We start from the raw sequence: 13,183 nt of genomic DNA, 5'->3' as shown, positions 1-13,183 counted from the left end.
GGGGAAATTTACAGTTGTATCATGTGACAGAAACTGTTTTGCTTTGGTGGACACAACTATGGTGAGGTGATTGGCAGGGACTTTGCATTTCTTTTGGATAAGTGAACTATCTTGGCTAAACACATCTACATTCCCTACTGATTTCTCTAAGATGCCTATCACAGGAAAGTTAGAGGCATATTGCATTTTTTGTTCAGAGGACTACTGAGAAAAGCCACAATGGTTAAAAGAAATGGAATGGACTGTTTCCTGATGGAAAGGTTAGGAATAGTAAACATTTGACATGTTCAATGAACCACTTCGCTAATGACTATAAGGATTTGTATCTGCGCTGCATACTTTAAAAAGCACTTCTGTTACTAAGTTCCCAGCTTTATTTCACCAGCTATGTATGTCTCACTCTCAGTAGTATAAAATGATCTAGGAATCCTTTAGCTTTATCCCATGAAAAGGAAACAGTATTAACATCCATCCTTTTGTGTTCTCAGAAATTAGACCAATGTTTTTGGAAGACATTCTTACATTTTACTCACCATATGTCTCTTAGTAAATTACTCATTTTCAAAGTTAGTCAACCTAGTCTTGGAAAATACACCAACTCAAAAGGGGGGCTCAGATGTACTAAAGATAACTCTGTAAATATAAAAAGAAATGAACCGTCCTGCCTGCCTCGCGGACTCCTTGGGCCTTCCTGGTCCATTTGCAAACATCTCTGGTTCCTACGGGGTAAAGTTATTTTAGCAAGCCATAATAACGACGTTATACTGTTTCTTTATCACCATCCAACTGGAAAGAATGTTTTTCTCCATTGCATCAAGTTTTTTTTACATTTACGGTTGAGACAAACCACCAAAGCCACAAATCAGTTTACATAGAACATACATTACTTGTTGCTTTTCACGCTTCAAAAAGATGGCAAAAAGTAATTAGACCATTCAATTAGTGCACAAATGTTTCGTCACTGCAGTGTTCCAAGTATGTGCACACACACACAGTCCTTGAAAAAGCACATCAAGTCTAATGGTATTTCCTTTGCTTTTTAACTGAACCTACTCAGTGAGGTGTCACAGCACAATTCATGAGCCCCTCACTAACAAACAAGCTACTGCTGTTGACCAGCTATATTTAAACACCATTTTGACTGGACGGCCCCCGGACACACCCACTTCAACACCCCCTTTCACTCACCAGCAACCCCCTTTCCCCACCACCACAGTACCTCAGATATTTTCATGGGGCATGATGTCACAGTTTCCCCATTCAGCCTTGCATCATGACTACATTTTCTCATCTTGATATCCAGAAAAGGGGTTTCTACAGTAGCTTCATGTCCCTGTGGTGGCTATTACTGCAAACGTACACCTGATTTGAGACCACTTTTTAAATGTATGCTTTTCTCCCTCCTTTCTTCCGCTTTGTCTCCTGAAAGCAAACTGAAGTTGTTACACACACAGGCCCCTTATCTCATGTGGTAAGAACTATCTACTAGTGATACGCTGCTTGTGGTTTTGAGGTGTAATCTTGGCTTCAACAAAAGGTATTTTCTGTGCTTGTCTTGTAAGCTTACAATGGAGTATTGTTTGACAGGATAAACTGCAGATAGTAGTGGTTGTCAAAATAGAGAAAAAAGTATTATTTGTAGTCCAGTGAAAAACTGCAGTTGAACCCCAGATAATACCCAGAAGTCTCCTTTTTATACCCCTTCTGCAGCTTAAAGCATCTAACCAAGAGCCTCTTTTATTTTCACATGGTAGCATATTGTGAAGTCATAGACTTGACGACGTAGTAATAGCTTATTGTTCCATGGTAATGAACAGACCGCTTCCACATCTGCCGTTAGCAGTTGAAATACACAAACCAACTTCTTTACAACACTCAAATGTTTGCATTACCGTGAACAAAAGGGAGCTCATGACGCTCTGTTATCGAGGTCATCATATGCAATTCATGCAAGCCTCATCACCTCTATTTGTGTATGGTTTAATGGGCAGAACAAACAGCAGTGTTTGTACAGCTTTCCCGCAGCTTGACACAAACTCCTCCCCCCCTCCATCAACCTCTCCAACCGTCAGAGAGAGAGTCGGCTGGGAGTTTATTTGGATGAGCACTCCTCGAACAGGCCTGACTTCTAAACTTTAACCATATGCAGAACGACTTGTGAGAGACTCCCATAGCGCTGTTGGCAGGAGGCTCTCATAGAGACATGGGGGCCCACAGTATATCAATTCTGTTGCTTACTCAGTCAATACAATATTTCTCTCACGAAAGGCAGCTTGGGTAAGTCAAATAGAGTTGAGTGTTCAGAATAGATAGCCTACCAAGATTTATAGAATTTCAAAGCCATGTCATTGGGATTAAACACTACATTGTTTCTTTGTTTTGGAAATGCAGGAAAGGAATAGCAGTGCCTCCATCCAGAGGTGTCATGCCTATAGGAGGCACGGGCACGTGCCCCCTCAATTTGTCCTTTAAAAAAACAGGTGTGTTTGTTCTTTGTAATACTACTAGCCACTTGACAATTTTATGACGTTGGCTTTAGCTAGCCCAGTTAGACTACCTATTTTGTTTAACTATTTTAGCTGGCATGCCTGCTGGCAAGGTTGGTAGAAAAGCAAGCAATAATTAAATTTACGGAATAAGAAGCATTCCTTTCCATTTTCAAATCAAATGCTATTAGTCACATGCACCGAATACAACAGGTGTAGACCTTACAGTGAAATGCTTACTTACAAGCACCCCAACCAACAATGCAGTTTAAAAAATACAGACAAGAATAAGAGATTAAAGTAACAAGTAATTAAAGAGCAGCAGTAAAACATATTTTACAACAGCTCTCTGCTTACATCTTTTACCCAGATGTAAGCAGAGATGCAGAGAAGCAGTCTGGTAGGTACAGACCACTCGAGGTATGTTTAGATATGCAGAAAAAAATATACCTTTTATTCACCTACAATTAATCATAATGATTATGGCTCTAGATTGCAGGAGAAAACTTACTGGTGTTTCAGGGGAAATTTGCAAAATTCTCCAACTAGCCCCCCTCACGTACTTTGTCCCCCCTCAAATTTTTGGGGTGCATGACGCCCTTGTCTCCATCTGTGTGACAGTAGCTATTGTTGTGCTTGGCCAGCAGAATAAGTAATAGTAAGACTCAACTCGGTCCCTACCCTGGGGCCTAGAGCGGTAGCCTATATTGGCCCCATCTTGACATCACCATGAATAAAGCTGCCCAATTGCGTCAGACATCCTACCTTCGCACTGTTTAAAACAGAGCCACTCCACCCTTATACACATCTTCATTGGCCAGCTTACTAAGACCACAGGAAGTCGCTTCCTGCCATTTGCACAAAGTCTGGCTTCCCAGCTTGACGATTTATTGCAGCCTTCTTTACTGTTTCCTCCATGAAGGAGCTGAGTGTGCCACCACCGAGAGCAGACCAAACAGGCACGCTCCAATGCTTCTCACTCTGTCCCCAGCCTAACGCTCCTCCATAATTCAGCAGCCTCATTTCCTCCACCAGGTCCAGGCGAATTTGATTCCTAATTTCCAGATGTTTATTTTTCTGGAGGGGGAGGCACGAGGGAAGTCGTAGGAGAGAACCGGACTACAATACTGTCATGTAAGGCCCATGTGATACGGCCCGGCCTCCTTAAATAACTGACTTGTGCAGGAGCTCCTTCCAGAGTGACTCTGAGGCCATTACAGATGCTCTTTAATGGAAACAAGATGTTTGGCTCAGGGGGTTAAAGCCAGGGGGAGACGAGCTCTGTTTTCTCAACCTCTCGGAGGCCTTAGAGATTTAGTAGTGGTATGGCCTACTACATGTCAGTCCATCTACAGATTTATTGTTGTTTTTTGCATACTGTGCGAACATATTTCCTTTTCTGGAAATAGAGTTGGGTGTTTGTTTTAGACTTCCTTTATTATTATTTGGGTATCTTTCCTTATTCATCCTCCTGTTGTAGAAGGGTGGTCGTAAGGATGTGCGATGTGGATAGTTGAACATCCTGTTTTTCTTTTCTTATTTTTGTCCAATTTATTTAGAGACAACAGTACATCTCAAAACCAATCTAGTGTAAGTGTTGGTATGCAGTAAAAAATATGTAGATGACTCAAGAGACCTTTCAACATTGCGCTGTCATAACAGTAGAATAGTGTCTGATGCAACAAATCTCTGTAGTGACTAGTAGTGACCTACTATAACTATGTCATAGGACTACTATGAGAGTAAATCATTGAATCATTCACTCATCAACAGTAAGTCTAACAGCTGGTAGTAATTGTCATGGAATGTTATGACACAAGCATTATTTTTCTTACCACAACATTATGCATATCATGTCAGAGTCAAACCGTACAGCGTGTTAGTTACCAATCATGGTAACATAGTTGTGTCGCATGACATCACCCTCTCATTCACTAGTAAATACCCACATCTATACCAAAGGGTTATCCCGTCTCAGTCATGTCTATGTCCTCAGTGATGGGTGATTGTAGAAGGAATTTGCCACCCTAATTATGTTTCAAAACAACACCTTACCTCTGACCTGCATGTAGCAATAGTCTCGCTTCAAGCCATAAAGACATGACTCTGGTCCCAGTAGAAGACGGCAATGTGTGATTATGAGTTACTCAACCTCTGTATTTCTACTAAGCACAACCACAGGATCAAGCTCATGTTATCCATTCCAGTTAAATTTGTTTTAAGTCATTTGATTTGAGTATTTTGGTCTCAGTTAATCATTTTCGTTATGATATGTCATTTAATTTAGTTGAATGTAATTGAATTTGAGAAAATAGAGGGCATTGTTGTGTAAGTCAGGAGAGGATATGCTGATTAGTCACACGCACACAACTCATTCTACTGGCAGGGAGGTCCTAACCCCTGATATATTTAGACAGGCCTCATATCCATTTTGAACTCAAAAGCAATTACCATATCTTTGCATATCTACAGTAGGCCTGCTGAAGTGGACAAACTGCTTGTTGGGCTGGGTACATTGGTGTTCCTGAATTCAACAAAGCTCAGTTCAATATTGTTGCCTATCAAAATGCATGGTGGTTATTTCTATTTGAATTGTTCAACATAATGTTTCTAAACATAGTCCATTCATAATCGGTTCAAAATGTTTGCAACACGTGCCAACCGATGTGTCTCTTAACAGTTGCTATTTGCTGAATTCTGGATTGACCATGCGGGTGCTACAAGTCTTATCAGTGATTGTGGCTTGTACAACCTGTCAAACAGGCTAGTGAGTAATACAAATCAAATGCAGCGCTCTCTTTCATTACTTGAAACAACTATGGATATTTGCCTTGTGATATAATAGTCCTAAATTGACAGGTCGATGTCATTATAACATTTATATCCGTCTGTACTAAGGCAAAGATTTTTGTTTGCCAATCAATGCTGCTCATGGTTTTATCGGTAATAACTTTTCAAGGCATTTCAGTTACACTATATAATATGACCAAACAGGTGCAGAATACCGCAAACACTAAAGATATGGGCAACATAAATAATCTATTTAGCACCTATATGTACACATCACGGACAAACTGAATTGGTCCACCCACACAGACAGCGTTGTGAAGAAGGCGTAGTAGCGCCTCTTCAACCTCAGGAGGCTGAAGAAATTCGGCTTGTCACCAAAAGCACTCACAAACTTCTACAGATGCACAATCGAGAGCATCCTGTCGGGCTGTATCACCGCATGGTACGGCAACTGCTCCGCCCACAACCGTAAGGCTCTCCAGAGGGTAGTGAGGTCTGCACAACGCATCACCGGGGGCAAACTACCTGCCCTCCAGGACACCTACACCACCCGATGTCACAGGAAGGCCATAAAGATCATCAAGGACAACAACCACCCAAGCCACTGCCTGTTTACCCCGCTATCATCCAGAAGGCGAGGTCAGTACAGGTGCATCAAAGCAGGGACCGAGAGACTGAAAAACAGCTTCTATCTCAAGGCCATCAGACTGTTAAACAGCCACCACTAACATTTAGCGGCCGCTGCCAACATACTGACTCAACTCCAGCCACTTTAATAATGGGAATTGATGGAAATTATGTAAAAATGTACCACTAGCCACTTTAAACAATGCCACTTAATATAATGTTTACATACCCTACATTACTCATCTCATATGTATATACTGTACTCTATATCATCTACTGCATCTTGCCATCTTTATGTAATACATGTATCACTAGCCACTTTAAACTATGCCACTTTATGTTTACATACCCTACATTACTCATCTCATATGTATATACTGTACTCTATACCATCTACTGCATCTTGCCTATGCCGTTCTGTACCATCACTCATTCATATATCTTTATGTACATATTCTTTATCCCTTTACACGTGTGTGTATAAGGTAGTAGTTGTGGAATTGTTAGGTTAGATTACTTGTTGGTTATTACTGCATTGTCGGAACTAGAAGCACAAGCATTTCGCTACACTCGCATTAACATCTGCTAACCATGTGTATGTGACAAATAAAATTTGATTTGATTTGATTTATACAGGCAAGGCTGGGCCTTATCAATTGGTTTGTGTCCCTCTTTTCCAGCTGTTCATTGAGAGTAACTTAAAATGATGGGTCACATCTGAATCTAAACATAGCAATAAAAGGAACCTGCTTTTGAAACTGGTGAACATTTGTGTGGCAGTATTGACTGTTTTCCCCTGAGAAAATCAACAAGGTCATTTCTGTTGTAATTGCAATTATAGCCAAGTCACCATCACAAAGGGAAACTTAAGAAAGAATAAATAAATGAAGCCTCCATTGTAATGATTTAATGGTTTGTTACATGGTCCTCCTGGTTTATGGTGTCCTAAGATAGTACATACATAGTTAACTTAGGCTATACAGTGCCTTTGGAAAGTATTCAGACCCCTTGACTTTTTCCACATTTGGTTAGGTTATAGCTTCATTCTAAAATTGATCAATGTACACACAATACCCCCTAATGACAGAGCAAAAACAGGATTTATAGAAATGTTTGCTAACTTATTACAAATAAACTGAAATATCACATTTACATAAGTATTCAGACCCTTTACTCAGGACTTTGTTGAAGCACTTTTGGCAGCGATTTCAGCATCAAGTCCTCTTGGGTATGACGCTACAAGCTTAGCACACCTGTATTTGGGGAGTTTCTCCCATTCTTCTCTGCAAATCCTCTCAAGCTCTGTCAGGTTGGATGGGGAGCGTTATTGCACAGCTATTTTCAGGTCTCTCCAGAGATGTTCGATTGGGTTCAAGTCCGGGCTCTGGCTGGGCCACTCAAGGACATTCAGAGACTTGGCCCGAAGCCACTCCTGAGTTGTCCTGTTGGAAGGTGAACCTTCGCCACAGTCTGAGGTCCTGAGTGCTCTGGAGCAGGTTTTCATCAAGGATTTCTCTGTACTTTGCTCTGTTCATCTTTCCTTCAATCCTGACTAGTCTCCCAGTCCCTGCCGCTGAAAAACATCACCACAGCATGATCCTGCAACCACCATACTTCACTGTAGGGATGGTGACAGGTTTCCTCCAGACGTGACACTTGGCATTCAGGCCAAAAGTTCAATCTTGACCAGAGAGTCTTGTTTCTCATGGTCTAAGAGTCTTTAGGTGCCTTTTGGCAAACTCCAAGCGGGCTGTCATGTGCCTTTTACTGAAGGGTGGCTTCCATCTGGCCACTCACCCATAAAGGCCTGATTTGTGGAGTGCTGCAGAGATGGTTGTCCTTCTGAAAGGTTCTCCCATCCTTACAGAGGAACTCTAGAGCTCTGTTAAAGTGACCATCGGGTTCCTGGTCACTTCGCTGACCAAGGCCCTTCTCCCCCGATTCCTAGAGCTGTGCGGCCAGCTCTAGGAAGAGTCTTGGTGGTTCCAAACTTCTTCCGTTAAAGATTGATGGAGGCCACTGTTCTTTTTTGTTTATGTATTTCTTGTCTCTCTCTCAGCCCCGGTAAACCCATGCATTAAGCAGGCCCTTTAGATAGGTCACAGGTGCAGCTGGGGCAGCAGCTCCAGCGCACAGCGTCATGTATTCCTGACATCATCAAGCATATGTTGCATATAATGTGGAGAGACCAGGCTTATCAGCAGTTGAGTTGAGAGAAATAAGCTAAAGGAAGCATTGTGGAAATATCTAAACTTCTGTATGTGTATTCACATATGAGTATGTCACTTTAAAACTTGTTCATACTCTGTTGCGTCAAACTTTAATTGAATTTCATATAGAAGGGGAGTGTTCTATTAAACGCTCTGAGAGACACTGTTGACAGTAGTAGAGCTTTCACACGGTCGACATTCATTCAGTGTGACATGCGTTTTTGTTGTTAGTTTTTCAGGGGCTGTAATTGCTAAGCGATTGCTGTTGGTCCTTATCTCCAGCATTATTTCCTAGTTGCCCACTGGTATTTACTGGCAAACGGACGTCATTTGCATTGGAGCTTATACCACGAAGTGCTATAATTTTGAGCCTATATCATAAAAACGACTTCTGTGGCTGAGAGCTCTTTTGGAGAGGGAACATGGCTTCAAATGGAATGGAAAGTATGCAGTTAGCGGAGGACCAGATCAAAATTCTGGAGGAGAATTTCACCAGAGTCAGCAAGCATCCCGACGAGTCGACTCTCATGTTGATCGCAGCTGAAAGTGGACTAACCGAGGAAGAGACAGCGGTGAGTATTCAATGATGTTCTCGATTTTGTTTCAACAATGAGAATGTTACGCTCTATGAAGAGATTCGTTTTGTATGATGAAAACAATGTTGCGAGGTAATAAACTTTGCTGAGGATGGGGTGAATTGGCTAGAAACGGCCTAAAATGATCCACACGCATTTATTGTCAAAACTCAAATTAGGTTCATGTGTAATGTGTCTGTCTTTTCAATGTGTAATATAATGTCAACAATCAAATGAATACCTTGTTTATCTTGAAAAGAAACATAATTCTGAGAGCTACACATCTTTGGGAACCTATAGGCTATTGGCTACAATGTTGTTGTACATTTAACTTAGTATTGATACATTTCTGCGCTGGCGCAGGCTACCCCAGTGTACTTTTTAAATATTTTTTTCCCACGCACCATTGAACAAATACTATGTAGCAATTTCCAAAGAGAGGCAATTGGTATTTCACTGAACAGGCGTAATGTTTTGATGAGATATTATCGACCTCTATTAGGCTGTGGCAACGATGTCAAAAGAGAATAGCGTGATTCGGACAGTGCTGACAGCGCGCGCGTCCAGTGACGGCTCTTTGGTTCGCATGCCATGTCACTGTCCCGCGAGGATGACAGTTTTAAAGAGTATTTACTCATTCCAGAAATTCCAAACATTCTAATATTAAATCTGAACACCAGTGGTCCTTACATAACGTTGCCAGTTGGATCAGTTTTGGATTCAGTCACAACATACATTTAATTGAGTCAACGTTGATTATGCAATAACCAAGTCATTGAGTAACCATATAGTATGACATAAACATATGCAAAGTTTCAGGGTAGGGCCTATCCTTTGCTTGAGGGCTGGGTCAGTGATACTCCAAGGTGTTGAGAACATGGTGAAGTTATGCAGACATCTCCATCTAATAGCATTGCACTTATGCAGAGGCTAGTTCTTCTAATTCCGTATTTAGGATGCTTGTTGTAATGCACTCTGTTGTTTGTTGTCCTTTTAGCACAGTTGACGGAGAAACAATGTTCAGTTTCAGGGTTCACGATCAGTTTTAGGCTTCACATACATTCATTTGCTGTTGTTTTGGAGGAAGACGTGAGCTGGGATCATTTTATACGCACCTTTCAGATACAGTGGCGTGTGTGACAGAGAAGAACGTAACCAACCCATTGCCTTGAGCAGATTTTGTCCTGCACATTATTTGCATGATCAAATGGAGGATCATCAACAACTATGTACAGATCATGGGAGTCAGTATGACACGACTCTCAAAAGGTTGTCCCTCTCTCTCCTCTGCAAACGGGTTTGGCCTGCTCTCTCCACTGGTGACTGAGTATTTCCATTGTGAGTGCACAAAGTTGGAAGAAGCCCAGCCAACTTGACTAGGCAAATGTGGTTCTGGGTGAGGTTGAGTACTTGGCCCTCTGACTTCAATGACAGCGGATGTTTTTAACCACCTGCTGTTGTCTCATTCAGTTTGAACAAAGCACTGGATGTTTGATAGGTCTTACAGTACACCTAAGGGAAAGGGCACACCCTGTTACCACTCCCTCTCGTGCATAAAGAGCATTTGCAACATGTTTCTACCCCTTTACAAGGTGTTTCATACAGTACCTCATTATTAGACCTTCTGTGCTTTCTAAAGCACACGGAGGCAATGGGGTCATGTGGAGTTTATTGCAGTGATTTCTCTGTGTAATCCATCTGGGAGAACAGAAATGAAGCACAATTTAGCTATACAGTGTCAATTAATACTTCTAGCCATCTGTGAATAAGCACCCGTGACAGGTTTGATATAGGCTATTCTGACCCCTTTAGGGCATGGACATTTCAAATGTCAATCATATGTAGGTTTTCATTTGGAAATGTACCAATTATTCTCAACTGGGGTATTGCTAAAAAATATATATATATTGGCCCACATTAACAATTTTCACCATCCACGATTTTGCTTAATGATTTGACCATCCATGCCATTCTGTCATTGTTTGGAATTCCAAGTTGTCAAGAGAATCCACAGCAATGATGGCATCATTCAGATAGAGTGGGGAAATCACAGTTGAGAACGCATTTCACAGTCGGTGACACAGCCAAACCCTGTTTCCAGACATAACTAATTGTCCACAACGTTGTCTGAGTGTAGTTGACTACTCCCCCAATTGCCTAGCTGGAAAAATACTGCTACAGAAATTCCCCCCTAAAAATCAGAGTTTATTTGTTTCAGTTGAACATTTAGATGTAAGCAGCCCTGGGTGTTGCTTTAGGAACCTCTTCGCCCTGCATAAGGAAAAACACCTAGGGGAAGAATGTCATTTCTCAGGAATATTCATGTCACAATGACTTAATTGAGTTTGTAACCCGCCATTACCTCACCCAGGTCAGTTCAGGTTTTAAACAAATTGACTAATAGTAATGGTATTTGGAACGAATACCTGGTTGAACAATAGCAACAATGCCGTGGTGTGCCGTCATCTGTCTCTGACACCTCCCTTGGGCTCTTTTTGTTTGTTTCAGAAATGGTTTAGGCTACGCAATGCACAGTGGAGACAGGCCGAGGGCCTTCCAGCTCAACTGGGATCAGTGAAAGACTGAGATTGGAATGGCGTAGGAAACCTCCCCCTCATCCCGTTGCTCCTCTGACCCACCCACCATGCCCTTACTGACCAATCCCCCCTTCCTTGAATCATTCTCTCTCTTTTGTATCTAAGCTATTTACTGAATGTAAAGTGTAATGTGAGTCATTGTTTTTTGCCAATATAACCGCCATGTTTGCATATAATAATAAATAAACATATATTATAATATACGTTATGGTAGCCTGCTTTCATACTTCATGTCATCTGTATAAGGGGGCTGCTGAATGCAATGAGGAAGTAGGGTACAATGACGGGAAGAGTTGGCGGGGGGGGACTTTGTTGTGAGGCTTTGTTTTGTGTGTCTCTCAGCAGGGAGCGGGATAACATTGGGCTTTCATGGGACTATAAAAGATGTGAGGCAGCACTCATTTTACGACAGATTCAACAGAATCAGCTGGCCCTGTAACAGGGACGATGGCAAATTTGGAGGGAAAGGCTTTAGACAAGTAAGCTGGGGTTAAGAGCAAACAACCACCAGCAGGTGATGCCACCTACTTGTCGGTTCAGTTGTCACAGTTTCTAAATATCTGTCTAGGGGAAATAACAGGTGAAGGAAAGAGAGAAGGGAGTGATATCCTGCCAACAAACTTAGGGTAATGATGGACTGATTGTGGGAACTGCCGACATAACAGGCCCAACAAAAATGTATACTAACTCGGGTACTTCTGGTCCGAATAAAACTCCCCTCTCTGTTTTACAGTGTGTTATAACAGATAGCTATGTGGCCTGGCTGCACATACTGCACACACACAGTGGTATATACTGTTCTTCCTGTCCCGGTCTGTTTTGTTTCGCCTGTTCAGCTGACTGTGTAAAAAAGAGTCACACCCAGAGGAAAAACAAGTGTGTTTGTTGAGAGTGGAGCAGCGAACTCACCAAATGCAGAACATTCATCAAGCTCCAGCTGAACGCATATTGTCCCTTCTTGCACGTCACTCTTAAATCATTGCGTGCCATCTTATGATTTGTGTTGCAGCTGCAAAACAACTAAAATAAGTAAACAAACCAATAAAGAAATGGATATTTGAAAAAATTATACCCCACCTGTACCCCACCCCACCTTTATTGATATGTACTGATAACTGGCAAAGCATATCAGGAAGATAATGCTATACCGCTTGTTATGTAATTTCCGAACTACAATTCAGTGGAATGAAAGGCCGTTAGCGTTCTATAAGAGGCCAATGTGGTGTGTATGGAATTTGAATGGGCCCTGCATTGTCTGTTGCTAAGAGGACTTAGCAGGCCTGTGTGGAATCTGTCACCCCAAGACTGGTGAGCGTCAGAACCTGGTCCAGCTGGCCCCAGGAACTGACTCCAGAAGTGTCCAAACTGCACTCTGTCCAAACCGCACTTTCCAGGACTCAAGAAGCTGCTAGACTAATACGATTCACATGTGCTTCAATGTATGAGCGACAACAGTTCTCACAAGGATGACATTTTCTTGTCGATTTTCACTTGATTTAAAGTTCAACCAAAAGGGGCAAGAGAGGATGTCTTGGTTTGTTGTTATCCCTGCATTAGGAGGAAGTGTGTATGTGTGGGGGTTGAAGATGTAGGCCTACCACATAATTTAGATTTTATTTGATCAAAGGGTATTTGAATGCAGCCTTGAATAGTCAAGGATAATATGAGAAGATCTAACAAGGCCGATAAGACACAAAATGGACCATGACATTTGTTTGCATACTTAACTGTTGAGGAAGTGAAGAGTTGATAGGAAATAGATGTGTGCAGACAGCTCTTCATAGGATTTAAGTGGCTAAATGTGAAAGTAGCTAGTTTCACTCAGTAGTTAAAAATGTGATCTTCATTCAGGTTTAAAGAGGGGATATATTTACACACACAGTTTATTACCAATTGCT

General features: G+C 41.7%; 1 protein-coding gene across 1 annotated transcript; it reads left to right on the top strand.

The window, feature by feature from the left end:
- The first annotated feature begins 8,128 nt into the window (after window positions 1–8,128).
- hopx (HOP homeobox) lies at window positions 8,129–11,488 on the top strand. The gene is made up of 2 exons (XM_071410668.1): window positions 8,129–8,685; window positions 11,197–11,488. The coding sequence occupies exons 1-2, from the start codon at window positions 8,536–8,538 to the stop codon at window positions 11,272–11,274; spliced, it is 228 nt and encodes a 75-aa protein (XP_071266769.1). The 5' UTR covers window positions 8,129–8,535; the 3' UTR covers window positions 11,275–11,488.
- The last annotated feature ends 1,695 nt before the right edge of the window (window positions 11,489–13,183 follow it).

Source organism: Salvelinus alpinus, chromosome 7, assembly GCF_045679555.1.
Source record: "Salvelinus alpinus chromosome 7, SLU_Salpinus.1, whole genome shotgun sequence".
NCBI lineage: Eukaryota > Metazoa > Chordata > Actinopteri > Salmoniformes > Salmonidae > Salvelinus > Salvelinus alpinus.
This window is presented reverse-complemented; position numbering and strand designations above follow the sequence as displayed.